Source organism: Piliocolobus tephrosceles, chromosome 14 (assembly GCF_002776525.5).
Source record: "Piliocolobus tephrosceles isolate RC106 chromosome 14, ASM277652v3, whole genome shotgun sequence".
NCBI lineage: Eukaryota > Metazoa > Chordata > Mammalia > Primates > Cercopithecidae > Piliocolobus > Piliocolobus tephrosceles.
In genome coordinates this window covers 98,596,115-98,614,264 of record NC_045447.1, presented here as the reverse complement: position 1 = coordinate 98,614,264, position 18,150 = coordinate 98,596,115, and the positions used below count along the sequence as shown (strand labels likewise).

At 39.9% G+C, this 18,150-nt stretch overlaps 1 protein-coding gene across 20 annotated transcripts in view; it reads right to left on the bottom strand.

Moving 5' to 3' along the window:
• The window catches only part of NTRK2 (neurotrophic receptor tyrosine kinase 2), a 366,376-nt gene that overhangs the window by 275,726 nt on the left and 72,500 nt on the right, over positions 1-18,150 (bottom strand). For 19 of the 20 annotated variants that reach the window (XM_031934033.1, XM_031934032.1, XM_023229539.2 and 16 more), the window contains 3 exons: positions 16,828-16,863; positions 13,676-13,776; positions 6,573-6,672 (listed from right to left, as the gene is read on the bottom strand). In XM_031934033.1, the coding sequence (XP_031789893.1) occupies positions 6,573-6,672; positions 13,676-13,776; positions 16,828-16,863 (237 nt within the window). The remainder of the gene's footprint in view (positions 1-6,572; positions 6,673-13,675; positions 13,777-16,827; positions 16,864-18,150) is intronic. The other variant, XM_031934031.1, reaches the window with a different exon arrangement.

The following is an 18,150-nucleotide window of genomic DNA, read 5'->3' as shown; positions in this document are numbered from 1 at the left end:
GGAGTTCGAGACTAGCCTGACCAACATGGAGAAACCCTGTCTCTACTAAAAATACAAAATTAGCCAGGCGTGGTGGTGCATGCCTGTAATCCCAGCTACTCTGGAGGCTAAGGCAGGAGAATCGCTTGAACCTGGGAGGCAGAGGTTGTGGTGAGATGAGATCACGCCATTGCACTCCAGCCTGGGCAACAAGAGCAAAACTCCATCTCAATAATAATAATAATAATAATAATAATAATAATAATAATAATAATAATAATTACAAAAAGACCAAAGGGCTAAGTTTAAAAAATACACAGAGTAAAAATCTAGTGAAATAAATATTTAGAACTATGTTTACTACCTTAGAGCAGGAAAGATCTTCCTAAGCAAGACACAACTTAAATGGAAAAGCTGGACAGATTTGCTTTTATAAAAAGGTAAATCCCTTTGGTTACCAAAAGACACTATCAAAAAGTCAAAAGACTAGAAGAAAATATGAGCCACAAATATCACGAATAAATAAATATCTGTGTATATATATATAATTGGCAAAGTATATATATAACTCAACAATAAAAATAAACATTACTCTTATTCTTCATGACAAAGATGCTTAAATTAATTACTAATCAAAGTATCTTTTAAACTCAAATAGCCAAAAGACTGATAATATTCAGTACAGATCAGAGTAATAAATGAAAGGGTACCCTCACATACTGTTAGTGGGAGACTAAATTGGAAAGGCATTTATGCAAGGTAATCTATCCACATTTAAACACATATATATTTCCTTCTAGCAATACATTTCCAAGTACTTATCTTTATACAGAAGATATTGTTTGAAAATTATTTGAAATAATTTTCTGAAAACTTGGTAGAAATGTAAATGTCCATTAAAAGAAGAAAAGTCAAATAAATCATAATTCATCGATAATAATAACATTACATATTAATAGAGCAATTACTAAGTGCCAGAAACATTTCCAAGTGGTTTATATATATAAGCTTAGTTTGTCTTCATAACAATCCTGTGGGTTAGGTATTAGTATTGTCCCGTTACAGATGGAAATACCGAGGCAAGAGAGGATGAGATACTTGCTCAAAGTCACATAGCTCATAAGAGGCAGAGCCGGGTTTCAGATCCAAGTAGCCTGGTATCAGACAACTGGGAAATACTATTAAATAGAATGTAGTAGATAGCTAGGTTCTGATAAAGAAAAATCCACAAGGCAAATTGTTACCCCCAAACAATGCAGAACAGACTGGTATTATAATTTCCTTATGGAATCAAAAATGAAGCCATATATTTGATTGTTTACATACTGTGTGCACCTCATACAGTTAAAGTTATTTCTAGGAGTGGAAATGGTCATGCAGAAGAAGGTGATGGGAACAGCCATTTTTATGCTTATATATTTCTAAACTCCTTGAAATTTTGAAAAACAAGAATGCATTCCATTGTTACATTCTAATTTTTCGATGGTATTTTTCTTTGAAAAAAGAAGGAAGGAGGTGCATATGGAAAACAGTTTGTCCTTACAGATGTTTCTGCAACTGTGTTTCTGGCTTTTGGTCACATTTTTTCCCCTTAAAAGTTGATCCAAATATCTGTTAAACTCAACCTCTTAAACTTCCCAGAATTGTTTTCAGCTCATATAAAAGACTTTAACCTTCAACCTCTTTAGCTTTGGCCCCACTATGTTTATGACTATTTTTAAATAGGCAGATTTTTGGTTGCTATTGAAAGACACTCAGAGATCGTTTATAAGAGCGGAAAGTTGAACTGTGGGCTTTGAGTCTGGACTTAGGAAAACCCAGATCTGCATCCACAGGCAGAGTAGCTTTCCAGCCTTTACTAGTTGGAAACCTCCAACACTTAAGTAGCATAAATGAATGTGGATAGGGCAGTTTACATACAAGAATCAGAGGCTGCAGAGGAAATCTGTGCAGGATATTAACACTGAATGAGAAGAAAGCTTCCTCTTCTAGTTTCTTCTACAGAGATTTCTTAGGATCATTTAGAGATTTCACTCTCGAGTGACACAGGCTGCATTAGTACTTAGGAATTAGATATCAAATGTGGACTTCCACCAGGAAATGTAAATAACACCAAATCAATAGCTGAAACTATCCTCCAGCAGGGTGATGAATGCCAAGCTCCCTCCTCCCTGCTGGCTCCCATATATTTTTTGCAACCCTGTACACCATCAATGCCACAGACAGGGCTCCCAATGTGGAGCACCCTTTGAAGACTTGGCAGCCCTGGTGCTCCTCAATGCTTCCATTTTCCCTTCACATGCACTCCTACATCTTCAATGAAGACACAGAGCCAGGAAGTAAAGCGAGAGCTAAACGCAAGACTTGGTTACAACACAAGGAGAGCATTCAAAGGCATGGTTGCCTATTCCTTTGGCAATGGAGCTGTTCTGGAAAATTCTTTCAGCCCTACTTCGGTGAAAACTAAAATTAAAACAAACCAGAGGCAGCCTTAGAAGAAGAGGGATAATATTATGCATTTTCATATAGGGATATTGATACCGACATCAATTTAGATAGATTTGGTATACATTTTACACATTCATATTAAACATATGTATGAATAATCCCTACATAGGTGGCCAACACTAACAAAGGGGCATTATATTTGTGGCTTCTGCAATTACGGTAGCTACATATCAACCAAAAAAGCAATAGGACAGTGTAAAGGCACAGAAATGAACAAGGAAAAACTGACTGGGAGAAATCCTGCCCCTTGACATCTTTATGGAAACAGGGCCAGGAGCCTATTGGACACTAGCAGCAAGAAGCTTAAACTCTATCAAGCAATAATAAAATATAAATTCTAGGTTTACAGCAAGATATAATCCCCAATCTGGCACTTCTGCCGACTTCAGAACTGAAAAAATAACATATTCCAAAACCATACATTCAAAGCTAGGGAGGGAGAAATTGAAGACGTTCACATGCAAAATAAAAAGTCAAAGTGAATCCTCCAAACTTAAACAAGGACGATTGTTTAAAACAGTGTGTGAAAACCTACATACTCTAAGACAAAACCTGGACAAATTGATCTCTTGTCTATGGCCATGACTCATATGGAATAAACAAACAAACAAACAAAAAAAAGAGGTAGGACTTTGTCTCTTTTAGAAACTTAGAAAAATCTCAGGTTCTCTCTTTAGCCACTCACAGTTTAACCATCCTCCAAATTCTAACTGTTTTCCAATTACCAAACTTAGGTGGATGAAGTTGAAAATCTTCTCTGATCATTCTGTCATTCATGTGTATTGAGCACCAACTCTGGGCTAAGCACGCAGTAGATAAAGATGAATACCACAAATATGAAAGCTGTTGTCATGGAGCTCAAAGTCTGTGCTGCCTGTTCTGGAGTGGACCATCAGCATTTGATTTACAATGAATCCACAGAACAAGGAACAAAACCTGATGAAGCTTACAGACCTGCAGACCATCTTCAAAGACAACACCACAACTCACTGGCTGTATTTACAAATCCAAGTTTCACTCACTAGTTTGGAATTTAGAAATCACCTCCCCATGGAAGCAGCACCATAAATAATGTTTGCAGGTGTAAGGGGTGGATCTCAGGTCAATCCATAAAGCTTGTGTTGCCCTGCATTCAGCTGTATTGTGGTGACCTCAAGAGGTTTCTGGGGTTTGTTGCTCTGGGCCCTTCATATCAACAGCATTGAACTGTCGTTTATATTATCAAGGTTTCCATTACAGATTGAAACAGTCAAACACTCGAGATAAACCGTGCATTGCTAGGGATGGGCAAAAAGTTGTGAGCGCCTCTGGGTGGACTGGCCTCCTGTTCCATCTGCCTCCAGCATAAGAGAATAAGGATGGGCTTAGACCCTCCCCGAAGATGCTTAGAGAGGGAGGAATAACATTCTGAATAGTTCATCTGCACAGCAGCCACAAGCCTCTTACATGGTGCCTAGTCCTGGCCAAGGCTATACACAGTTCATACGGTTCTTACTAAGAAACCACAACCAATACATTGCCTGGTTATTTCGGGAAGCATAATAGTATTTTTACATAGTCTTCTCTTTTTTAAGACATATGTTTTTCAGTGGTAATCCCAGCTCTAATAGCATTTAAAATACACTGACTCACATTAATGTTTAAATACCACGTTTTACACGGTTTCATCTGTACTGAATGCACGAACCATAACTTAATTTCTAGATCCCAAAGATTATCAACTTGACATATGACTTGCAAAACAGTAACCCTAGATCAGGCTCTTTTTGCTCACATCATGCCCCAGATAGACATGTAGATTAAAATAGAACAGCAAGCTATTCTAAAAAAAAAAAAGTATCGGAGACAAAATTTCTAAAAATGATTTTATTTGTGTGTAGGAATGAGGGAACAAAACGTACAACAGGTATAGTAGTTACTGCTGTAGGAAGCCATTTACTGGCTCTGTGGCAGGGTTAAGCACACTCTTTCCTATAATTCATTAAGGGTGCCCTCAGGTTATACTCAGAAAACGTAGACGCTTTAGTGGTAATCACCCCAAATTATCTAAATGAAATACTGTTTCAGCCTTAGTGCTGGAGTCTCAATATGAAACATGATTTTCTTCTCTGAAAGAAAATGTCTACATTTTTTCTCCTCCATTGCCACATTATAAGGAGTAGGTTGCCATTTACTGGTAATTCTGCCATTGGTTTTCCTAAACCAAGGGTGGGAGGAAGCTCCTAAATTTTGCTCCATGGATTCCCATTCAGCTTTTGCTGAGATCCCAGAAGCACCTGGATATATCCTCTCTCCGAAAAGCTCATGGGATGGATGAAATCTTTCAAACGAAACCCTTCAAGACCAGAAACTCTACTGTTAGGAGTTGGTGGCCTCCAGTGAAATCTATGTTTAGAGACATCCAGTCCAAGTGCCTCTAAGGAAGGAAAGCACCTGATAAACACGAGAACCACCAAATGCCATGGTAGGGAGCGGCATGCACAGAGCAGCCGCCTAGCCTGGGCCTGGGTGCAGCTGAGACATGGAGATTCCAAAAGGTGTGCAAAGCTGTGGGTAAGTTTGGTTTGCGATGTCTCTCGCAACACCTTGTCACACTCTGAAGGGGGCCTGGTGGCCCATGTTTACCGTAGAGAACAGTGATTCTCTGCACTGTTGTGTGGAGAACACAACAATCAGGGCAAGCAGGATCAGTATCCTCCAGAAACTGTTAGAAATGCCAGTTCTCAGGTGCACACTAGACCTGCTAAAGCAGAAACTCTGGGGGTAGCCCAGGAATCTGTGTTTTCTCAAGTTCTACAGGAGTTTTTGGCACACAGTCAAGTTTGAGAACCACCCTACAGGATGAATTAAAATCACTGTGGGGTGGTCCCTCTCCCAAGCCTTATTTATAATTGGAGAATGAAAGATCTTTCCCCCTCTGAAGAAACATCAAGGATCAGCTGGCCAAGCAGGAACCAGGATGAGGTTTTTGGAGTTATTTTAAGCCCCAGTTTACCACCACTCCTCCCTGTTCATTTCTGGCTTAGAAATCTTCACAGGCACCAACAAAGGGAAAAGAGGAAACACCAGAAATAGATCTGCTCTATCCCAGATGTCAGTGTATGCTGGGCAACTTACTGCTACTGAAACATTCCCTTTCAAGTAAATAGCAATATTAGCAACACTACCCGTAATTCTAACAGACCATGCGGGTAAAGAAAATCCACCTGACCTACTCTCCAACGCAAATAAAACACCACTAAACCTTCTTCACAGCATTCCCATTTAGACACTTTTAAATAGTGTCTATCTATAGGAGACCACACAAAATACAACACTAGCATATTATCCAATACATACGTTTAAACTTCAGAGCAAATGGTTTTAAATCACTGAAACTTAAACCATTAAATCACTGCTCCAAGGCATTTTTTTTTATGTAGCAAGAAATTTATACAAGTTTTCCCTGTAAAATTAATTTTCGATCCTCTAAAAACAACAAGTTATCTATTTTGGGTCAATTAATGCCTAATTTTTAGTCCAGCCCTGATAATTTTTCTCCTTAAATTTAAAAAAAAAAAAAAAGCTATGCATTCACGAAGCTTCCATGTACTGCCGATAGCTGTTCTTATTTTGCTTCATAACACTGTTGTTTAAATTTCAAAGAATGATGACTTGGAAAAGCAGGAGCAACACCAAAAGCATACCACTGAAGATTTGGAAATCAAATGTACAGCAGAGTAGACCTTTCTGCACAAAATACACGTGTCCAGATGATCCTATCGCCACTGTGTCTCACCTGCCTCTCTGGAGCAAAAGAAACATCAAATACTATTTCTTTGTCATATCTTTATTAGTCCCTTGATAATCGAGAACCCAGTTCTGTCTTCTGGGACAACTGTTGTCTTGGAAAAGTGGGTAGTGCTGAGTAATCGACATTATTTTGTCTTGTCTTGATTTGTAGTATCAAAGTCTTGTTGCTATTTTTTTAGCCTTAAAACTTAATCATCATAAATCTAGCCGCTTCCTTCTTTAGTGGTAATTAGCATTAGTCATAAGCCAAAAATGATCCACATAAGAAGCTAAATAAACACAACCCTTCTTACCTTTCATGCCAAACTTGGAGTGTCTTGCCAACTTAAGCAGAAACAGCATTACCAAAAGGCAAAATCCCACCACAGACGCAATCACCACCACAGCATAGACCTAGAGAAAGGAAGGGAGGGTAGTTATAACCTTCTAATTAGTTCCCTATAATCACATGGTAATGATGATCATGATGATGATAATGATACAGGCAGTTCTTATTTATTGAATGCTTATCACTTGTTCTTATAACAGCCTTATGTACACCAAATCACTTAATCTTCGACAACCCTATAGTGAAGTATGTAAGACCTACTATTATGCCTACAGACAAGTTAAAGCTTGTAAAAATGGCTATCCAATTGGCATTTAAAAAATATTACATCTCTCTCTCCATCCATCTAAAGAGGGAGGAGAGAGAGAAAGAGAGGTGGGTAGAGAAAGAGAGAGAGAGAATATGAAATATGAACAGCAAAATACTGGTGATTTTGCTCTGTGTGTGTGTGTGTGTGTGTGTCTGTGTGTGTGACAGAGTCTCACTTTGTTGCCCAGGTTGGAGTGCAGTAGCACAATCATGGCTCACTGCAGCCTTGACCTCCTGGACTCAAGCTATCTTCCTACCCCAGCTTCTTGAGTAGCTAGGACTATAGGTAAACACCACTATACTTGGCTCATTTTTAATTTTTTTGTAGAGATGGGGTGTTGTCATATTGCCCAGGCTGGTGTTGAAATCCTGAGCTCAAGGGATTCTTCCATCTCCGCCTCCCAAAGTTCTGGGATTATAGGTATGAGCCACCGCATCCAGCCCGATAAATTTGGAAGCTGGTGAAGAATAGATTTGACTGTTCCCTCTACTGAAGTGCATGTTTGAAGACTGTTCATAGTAAAAGGCTTTTTTAAAGGTTAGCTAGTGTTGCTCTTAGAAGTCAGGGTACCCTGGGAACGGTGAGCGGCACTGGAAGGGAGCAGGAGGGCACTTTTGGGGTGAGTTCCACTTGCGAAAGCCCATTGGGTTGTACATTTATGATATGTACATTTTCCCACGAATAAGATACAAGCCTAAAAAGTTTAAGTAAGTTTAAAACTGTAATTGCCAGGTGTGGATGACACATGTGAAGAGGGTAGATGCAGATATATGTGAATCTTGTCCCATCCCTGAGGTAAGAGATGACAGAGGTACACATAGAAATGCGATCACTCTGCTACCATTGCTGCTGACCAAGGCATGATGCTCCTCTAAGTGCATCTTAATATTTCAGAGCAAAGTTCTCAGGAGGACTATGTGTCTCCTTCCAGTCTTACTCAGCCCAAAGTCCTGCTTCCAAAAACGGTTGGCTTCTCTAAACCAGAAGTTGGCGAACTTTTGCTGTAAAGGTCAGATGGTAAAAATACTTCAGGCTTTGCCAACTTTGCAGTCTCTGTTGCAACTAAGGATCCACCTCTGCCGGTGGAACATGAAAGCAGCCAATGATGATATGTAAACAAATGGGCATAACTGTGTTCCAATAAAACTTTATTTACAATGACAGCAGCTGGACTTGAACATAGTTGCCAACGCCTACTCTGAGATGTCTTAGGGAGCCATTCTGGCTTAAGAATCTGCATAACAATTTTTAAGATGGATATTATTGTCCTTACCCGTAGTAATCATTAATGCTGTTTATCTAATATTTCTGGTTTTCTCTGTGTTTCTCAATGTAGGATACATTTCCTGGCTTGCTTGTGGTTAGGTGGTTCATGTGACTAGTTGACACTTGTGTCACTGCCAAGGTGTAGAACTTCACTTCTTGTCCAAGATCTTAGTCTTCGTCTAAGGCAGTGTTTCTCAACCAGGGATGATAATATTGCCATCCAGGGGACACTTGACGATTTGGGGTTGTCACAACGAGGGGGAAAGTACTACCAGCACCCAGTGGGTAGAGGCCAGGCATTATTAAACATCCTACAGTGCCCAGGACAGCCCCCAAACAAAGGATTATTTATCCCCAGTTGCCAATAGTGCCAAAGTTGAGGAACCCTGTTCCACCTACTCCACAGTGCTCTTTATCTCTGCCATAAAAAAAAGGCTAACTTTTTAAAATGTGGATGCTTTGTCATCCACAGACCTGGAACGAGGACAAGGCTAAACAGACCTCCTAGCCAATACATGAAATGAAGAAAGAAAGAAATCTTTGCTGTTTTAAGCCCCTAAGATGTGGAGGTTTTGTTACTGCAGCATAGTTTATTCTGACTGATATACCCATCTCATAGTGAGAGGCATTAGAGGGTAGAGATTAAGACCATGGGTTCTTCCTGAGTATAAAATCTAGATTCCTCACTTATTAGCTGTATGACTTCAGAATTACTTAACCTCTCTGCATCTCACAATCTTCATGTGTAAGGTGGAGAATACAATTATTCTACTTTGTAGGTTGTTATAAATCCTCAATGAGTTAATGCAGATAATGGGTTTGGAACAGTATCTACTATAATATATAATAAATTAATGTGAGCTATGATGATGATGAAAAAAACTAAGATTTAGAAAAAAAATAAATAAGCAGCTCACAGTCACACCTCCTGAGCTTGGGAATGAAACCAAGTCTGCCCGAGTATAAATCCTGTATTTATCCACTACACTGCCTCTCCAAAGCATGTGGTTGAGAATGAAGGCAGGAAAATAAAAACATATGGCTAATTCTCCCAGGACACCATCTTTGATGTCAGATGAGAAGAGCATTAAGTAAGTCACAGAGCACAAAAAGAGGACATGCAAAGCACTTGGCCGGTGTGGAGCAAAGGTGTGATCATTCTCTTCTCTGGTACTTTAACAGTGAGTAGATCTCCCCAAAAGTGCTTCTGCAAATGTTTGAGTAGGAATTTTTTTTTTTTTTTTTTTTTTTTTTTGAGACGGAGTTTCGCTCTTGTTGCTTAGGCTGGAGTGGAATGACGTGATCTCGGCTCACCACAACCTCCACCTCCCAGGTTCAAGTGATTCTCCTGCCTCAGCCTCCCGAGTATCTGGGATTACAGGCATGTGCCACCACACCCAGCTAATTTTGTATCTTTAGTAGAGACGGGGTTTCTCCATGTTGGTCAGGCTAGTCTTGAACTCCTAACCTCAGGTGATCTGCCTGCCTCAGACTAAGTCCTGGGATTACGGGCGTGAGCCACTGCACCGGGCCAGTACAGACTTAACTCTGTCTCTGCAACCAATATACGAACAGAATGGTAGCAACTCTTACAGAGTTAATTATGGATAAACTTAACCATTTCACTCAAGCTGACCTCATGACTTTGGGTGTTTTTTTTAAATCTTTATTTGTAACTAATGTTTTCATGGGAAAGAGATCTTCGTATTTTAGCTATAAGTTTCTTTATTATTAAATTGCAGACTTCTGCAGATAAATGGAGAATACCTAAATAAACAAAGTCAAACTCCATTTCATAAATAAGAAAACTAGGATGGGGGAGGTTAGATGACTTGGCCTGAAAGGCCCCCAACCATGCAGCAGTACATGCAGCAGTACCACAGTACAGTCTCTTCCCTGCTTTGGACAGTCCTTAACTGGGATTTAGGAGTCCTGGATCCCTGCGTTCACAGGACACCTTGCTTTTACCAGTCATGACAGCTAGAACAGATGCTTCACTTACCCAAGCTTGCACTTCTTCATTAGATAGCAATGCCTGCCCTGGCTTCTCTACCTATTTATAGAATGTGTAAGTCAACCTAGAAAATGGGAAGTGGGCTCTACTGCTGAAAAGCACCAAGGATCTGCAAACAAATACTTAAAGCTACTGAAGCCATTCTCAATTTAAATCCTTTCATAAACAAGGATACCTGTGACAATGAAAAGAATAACTTACTCAAAATCAGATTGTTTGAGAAATATAGAGTTTTGTGTGCCTTGCATGTGTTGAGGTGGTTTTTACACGGGAGATGAACATAGGTGAGTTTGTTTGGTTAGTTGTTTGGTTGGTTGGTTGGTTGGTTGACTGCTTGATGGTTTGGTTTTCATCTGAGGATATTTCTTAGGATAAAACAAGGGAGATCTGCCCTCCCCTGCAAATCCAACGAAATGCCGCAAGAGCACTTGTTGGACCAGAAACATTTTTAACTTTTGTATCTGCTTCTTGGCTCTCAAACTCTTCTAATCTAATGATCCTTCCTGTGATCAAGAACTCTTTATATATAAAATATCTGAACCACACATAATTGTAACATTTTCTTTAAATTCTACAAAACACAATATTGCACCTCTCATACAGATTTTAGGAGCATCCTGCAAAGTCATAATAAACAAGCTTACTGATCTTGCCTTCCAGCAACTATACTATAGATGGAGATATGCCAATCAGGTGCCCAGGTTTATCATCTGTATTAAAAAAAAAAAAAAAAAAAACAAAAAAACAGAAGGCTGGGAGCAGTGGCTCACACCTGTAATCCCAGGTGGCTCATGTCTGTAATCCCAGCACTTTAGGAGGCCGAGGTGGGCAGATCACAAGTTCAGGAGATTGAAACCATCCTGGCTAACATAGTGAAAACACGTCTCTACTAAAAAAAATACAAAAAAGTAGCCGGGCATGTTAGCAGGCGCCTGTAGTCCCAGCTGCTAGGGAGGCTGAGGCAGGAGAATGGTGTGAACCTGGGAGGCAGAGCTTGCAGTGAGCCAAGATCACACCACTGCACTCCAGCCTGGGCAACACAGTGAGACTCCGTCTCAAAAAAAAAAAAAAAAAGCCAACCTGGAAAACTAAAGTCAACATATAATTTTGTGTAATTGGGCTTAATACATGCTACTTGGATTTCTTGCATACACAAACAACTTTCTTACACCAAGAAATATTAAGTGGATTGGTATGATAATTAAAAACTAAAATGACTACCTAAGGCAGGAAGCAGACACCATTCCCCAGTTGACTTACTATGGTATTTGTTCTTGCTATTTCAATGTAATGCATATAGTCATCTATGGAAGTGTGTGTGTTTGTGTATATATGTGTGTGCATGTGCATGTATGCATACCTCTGTACTAGATATGCATAAAATTGCAGTTGCACTGCATCTGTTTATGCACCTCCCATTTCCACTCTTGTGGCCTTGCTTCAAGTATATATCAAATGTCTTTATTGCTCTATCATACCCCTAATGGATCACCCCACTTGCAATCCCTCTGTCCTATACTGTTCACTGCAAGTCTAGCCAGTCTGCAAAATGTACTGTTTGCCCACTAGGTTTCAGCTAGTATTCTCAGGGCTTAAGGAGACAGCTGTGAAAAACACTGACCAGGTTGTCCCTACTAAGAGTCTTACTAAAGAATCTAGAGAAGAGAAAAATACATTAAACAAACAAATAAATGGGGTCATTCCAGGCAATGATAACTGCCCAGAAGCAAATGGAAGGGGGCAATGACTGCCTGCTGGCCACCTAGCTGAAGCCACACGATGGCCATCAGAAAGCAAATGCCTGGGAGGGGGAGTCACAAATATGAAGAGCAGGACTGGAGCACTGGAGAGAGCATGAAAAAGGCAGGTGGCAAGCAGTGAGAAGAGTGTGGGAGATGAAGTCAGAGCTCGGGAAGGATGAGGTCACCCAGGGCTCATATAAGCCACCATGAAGAGTGTGGCTTTCATATGAAAAGTTTTATTGCAATTGCAGTGAGAGGGCTCTGAGAATTACAACAACAACAAAAAAGTGATCTGATCTGCACTTTACAAAGATCACTCAGGGGGCTGTGTGGGAAAAGACCAGAAAACCCAAGGGTGGGAGAGGGAGACGTGTTACGAGGCTGCGTGGTCATGCAGGAAAGAACAACTGAGGCAAACTTTCTTTGTAAAGGTCCAGAAGTAAATATTTTCCACTTTGCAGGCCATACGGTCTCTGCTGCCACTACTCCACCCCCATCGGAGCATGAGAGCAGCCACAGACAGTACGTAAATGAACACAAGTGACTGTGTTCCAGTCACTCTGTTCACGGACAATAAAATTTGAATTTCACAAAACTTCCACGTGTTATGAAATATCATTCTTTTTTGTTGTTTTAAACCACTTAGAAGGTAGAAACCATTCTTAGCCTGCAAACCATACAAAAACAGGTGGTGAGCTGCACTTGGCCCATGGGTCATAGTTTGCCAGCCCCTGGGTTAGCCTGTGACCATGGCAGTGGAGGTGAAGAGATACGGAAAGATTTGGAATTTATAAGGAGGCAGAGCTCACAGGAAGCGCTGTGTGCATGTGACAGTGAGGAAAAGAAACAACTGGAGAAAGCTGTTGGGTTTGGACAAAGCAACTGACCATAGACCCCTGGGATCATGCAACTTCCCTCTTCAATGGCTCTTCACTGCGCCATAAATCTACACACCTGAGACTGTGTCAAGACCTACAACCTGGCCACAATCTATATCTCCAACCCTGCTGTCCTGCACACGCCTTACCCTCCAATCAAGCACCTTCATGATATTTCTCCACCTACAAGCTCCTGTTCACATGCCCTCAATGCCCTTCCCTTCCATTCCTGCATGTCAAAATCCCAACCCTCCTGCACAGGCCATGCAAAAAGTCACTTGCCCCACAAAGGCTCCTCTGAGTGTCCCAGCTCAGGAACAAAGGAACAAAACATCTGCTTCTCCACTTCTATCTCTTGTACTGCATTGCTCTGCTTCTGTTTGTATTTGAGGTGCTAATATTCACCTCTAGGGTCTCTGATGAATTCTAAATGGCTGATCTTAATTTTGTTGATATTATTATATCCCCTCCACTGCCAGTCCCTTTCAGAAGCTACTGGATTCCTTACATCTAGTGAGCAGTCAAAATTATATTAACAATGTAAGGAAACGGGTATGAAGGTGTTGTCCATGAATGATACAGCTGGGTTCTTGCTCTTCTAGTGATACCCTTCTAAAGCACAGATAATTGAAATAGAAACCACTAACAACTAAAAGTGGCGTACAAAAGCAGCAAATCAGTCAAAGGCCGTATAACACCTTTATCCCTTTTTTTAAGCCTTTTATTAATTCCTCCAACCTTTAACACCCTATTTACATCTGAACAATAAAAATGTCTTATTGAAGCAGCTACATTCCTCTAACATGGAGGCATCCAAAATGCTCAGAACCAGTTCAGACACCTATTTAATCCACTCACCGAGAGATGCTCCCGACCGGTTTTATCAGTGACGTCTGTGGAAGGGATTTCATTACTTCTGTTTGTGGTGTCCCCGATGTCATTCGCTGCAGTTCCATAATCTTAAGTGGGAAAAGGGGGAAAGAGAAAGAACATGAAGTTGTCACTAAGCTGCCAACAAACACAAGGCCACAGTAAGAGCCAGAACGAAGCAAGACAAATCACACAGATCCCAAACCCCCGACAGCCTGGCTGTGGAGGGACGTGACCAGGCTGCTGAGTTCAATCCATGGCAGTGCTGAGACTGCACAATGCCCACATTTCATGCAATCCAGACCTTTACATCATTGTCTTGTTGGTCAGCCCTAAACCTGGTTCAGGGATTTTTCTTTGCACATAAGCATATACCCCTTTATGGATGGCATATTTAAAGCAAGTACGACAGGGAATCGATGGTCTATGTGTCATAGATGTATGGACCTGGAAAGGTCTTCGGAGACAGAGCATAACTGCCAGTTTTACTGCTGAAGAATGTCAGCGGAGGAAAGTTACATGACTAGATGAAGGTAAGAAGATGGCAGAGCTCACGTGTGACCCCAGACTTGAAATGAGCAACAGTGATTTCCAGGGCAGGTGCAACTTATTTGCACAAAGGGCAGAGACGTAAGAGGAGATGTGGAACAAGCATCAGTATGAAACTTGGGTCCACACGTAAACTTTTTTGAACAGTTCTGAATTGCCAATATTTCAGTTTCAGAATGATTAAAAGGTAGACCCGCACAATACTTAGAATTGTGAACGCTCTGTTCTCGTTTCACCAAGTCGCAAATGCAGTTGCTGCCTTCTGGATCGATTTTAGTCTACATGGGTCAGGACAGAAATAATGGCTTTTTTTCAGGGGTTGTCAAGGTTTTTATTAGCAATACCACATATAAAAGGACTCAGGAAAGTCTTGGCAAACTCATTGCAAACAATGAGGTTTATAATGTTTGTATCTTAATGCTAAATAGGTACACTGCCTTCAATTTCCATCCTGAAGAGGCCACCTCGTTAATGCAGCCCCAGCTGAACTTCTCCAGGTAGAATCATCATGCTGGCCTCGGGGCAACCAATTTAACTTGTATTTTTATTAGCAAAGCATTCCTTTGTGAATAAAAAATAACAGGAAAAAAAATCTATTTTCTATGTGTTTGCTGTTTCATTCTTAATGCCAAAACCACATTCTCACCATTTTCCTTTTGAATATCTTAAAGCTTACTAATTTTGAACACTAATGGATATCCTTTATTTGGTTAGTTTCCCCTCTTCATGTTATAACCAACTACATCTACAAAATTTAAATCATTTAAGTGTCTATAGTTTAAAATCATGACATTTTGGCCCAAAGGTCCAAAGTGGGATCTGAGGCTAACAGGAAGATGACATTTTTAAAGTCTCAAATTAACTGGGAAAGGGTCAAAAATGTAATTTTAAGATGTAAAACGATAATACAAACGTATTTCTCTGTGAAACAATTTGAGAGATTCTTCCTTTAAACTGTATCAAGACAAATACAAACAAAACAACACACAAATCATATGCAAAAAATCAACCAAACCACAGCTTGGAAGAAATATGTCTTAACATGCACAAGCAGGTAAAGACAATATTATTCTCCAAGTTAAAATTAGCTCAGGTTAAATACACACGCATATAATAAACATACAGACAGGCTCATTTTATAGAAAAAATAAAATATCAATCTATATATAAATATAAAATTAAAGAACAGAGTATTTTACAGAAAAATATATAAATATAATGTTTTAATCAATCTTTTAATTGTTCCTAAATTTCAAGCCAAGTCTTGAAATGTAGCCTTCCACTTCCCCAAACAGTGGCTTTCTGGCTTGGAAATCTTGTTAAATACGGGTTTTCACACCAAGGAAAACATCCTTGGCATTCCATCAAAACAGCAAAGGAGAGACGCGATATTCCATCAAAAGCTAATATAGGCCCAGTGTAGTGGCTCACGCTGGCAATCCCAGCACTTTGGGAGGCTAAGGTGGGTGAATAATCTGAGGTCAGGAGTTCAAGACAAGCCTGACCAACATGGTAAAACCCAGTCTTAACTAAAAATATAAGAATCAGCCGAGTGTGGTGGCATGTGCTTGTAATCCCAGCTACTCAGGAGGCTGAGGCAGAAGAATCACTTGAACTCGGGAGGTGGAGGTTGCAGTGAGCAGAGATTGTGCCACTGGACTCCAGCCTGGGCAATAAAGTGAGGCTCCATCACAAAAAAAAAAAAAAAAAAAAAAAAAGAAAAAAAAAAGCTAATATAGGGGACTTTGGTTTCTTTCCTTCCACATTCCTGAGAGAATCCCATTTTTTTTTTCAAGGGGTTAGGCCTATTCACCTTTGGGGAAGCTGACTTAAAGTCTGGGGGTGAATTTAGTCACTGAAGGGATAATCCATCCCTCTTATCAGTAATAAGGGCAAGAATGGACTATAATCCAATCGGGTCTTGAATTGGATACAAAGAGGGCTTGACTCTTGTCTCTTGGGAAGTTCTCTTTCCTCGAGGATGCCTTCAGGAGCGCTTCCCTGTCTCCCATCCATGTGAATGGCAGCAACTCCCCCGCGACACTCTCTTGTAACCGTAAGGGGGCCAGCCTTCAGTGAAGCTGGCATGGTGGGCAAAAGAGTGTAGCATGAAGGGAACTTGGGTCCCTGACGATGTGGTGGAGCTGCTGCTTTAACCAACCCTAAATCAAGCCCTACCTTTGAGGTTCCTGTCTGTGAGTCAAACACCTTCATTATACAAGAAACATCATTTTGAATTGGCTTTACTGTCATAGCCAGAAACTAATATACCTCCCTTTTCTTGATAGCCATGGCTTTTAAACAGGTAATTAGTTCCCAATTAAGGAAATGTGATGTCTGTTACAGCCAACGGAATGGATTTACTACTTCCAAGAACAGGGTATGAGAGAGAAAGTGCTATTTACAGGCACTATAAATGTCAAGGGAAAACGGCCATCAATATTGAATGATTTTTGAAATACTATTTTGGCCTATGTCATGCTTAAAGTGTATATTTAACTGAGCTTAGAAGAGTCTTCTTTCAGTTGATTCATTTCATTATACACACACATTTTGAAAAAGAAATACAAAGTAGAAAACATGATAGCTACCTTCATAAATTACATCAGGATAATTTGGGTTTGCACCTAAAAGGCAAAACAGAGCAAAGATCTGTAAGTATGCATTTTGGAATCAAAAAATTACTAATCTATGCCAACTAAAATCAGCTAAACATACATTGAGGTTTCGCAATTTAATAGACTGCTTTTACAGGACAGGTATACAAAACTTGAAGTTCTTGAGTTGTTCCACGTTAACTCCGTTCCCCCTCCCCAGTTCTCCCACTTTCATCCCTCCAAAAAAGAAAAGAAATCACAAAAAAATCACAAATTGCTTTGAAAAAACTTCAGCAATCGATGAATTATTACCATTTTTCTTTTTTTGGCATTGTTCCTATTATACGATCGACTATTTTTATTGCAGTTTTGGTATTTTTATTCCAGAGGCACATAATTTTCATACCACTTTTGTTATTCTCTGATGGTTTGAGGGTTACTGTCAAGTGCGTAGCAGGGCCATTTGCATTCAGGAGCATATTATTAACTGCCCTGCATAATGCTATCTAAAGCACAATTTTATTCTCCACCTTATCTTCAGGGGAGTTTCTAAGGCTTATGCCCTAACACAACCAAGAAAAATAAAATGTACTTCCTCTATTGAAATCATGGATGTATAAGAAGCTATAAAAAATGGTATGTCAGAGAGAAATGTAAAAGTTATCAATTTAATTTTGGGGGATGGCTCTAAAGTCACCAGGATGATCAGAATATTCTGCTTTAAGGTATTCCTATGAGATTTGCCAAAACATTTTTTTAACTCAGCATCAACAAGAACTGGTAACAAAAACATTTGCTACTTATTCTCCAATCAGAGCTAACTGGGTCTCTACATGAAAGTCTACTTGGAAATAAAATTAAATTTTGTTTTAACATTTAAGTGATTGCAAAATGAATTTCCAAAGCTATTTCCTATGCTTTTAGTCCTCACTTGCCATGTGAAACAGTAAAACTTGTAAACCATAAAGCTTACTCAGTTTTCATTTCACTTCTGAACCCTTAGCAGGAAAATGCCATTAAAGTAAAGTGAAATGAGCCAATTTTCTGTTCATGCATTCCCCAGCGAATAATCAAGGTTAGTCTAAATGAAGAACCAAATAAAAGTGGCCCCAGTGTTCAAATTAGAATGTTAACGCATTTCAACTAGAAAAATATCTATTTTAGCAGGGAAAAAAAATGAAATGAAATGAATGGCTGTGTACTTCCATCCAGGGATGCTGCATACTGCTATATGGTGTATGCTTTGCACAACTCTAGGGAGCGCCTTTCATATTGTAGTCCATGTGAATAGCACCACTCAACATTGTGCAGTGCACA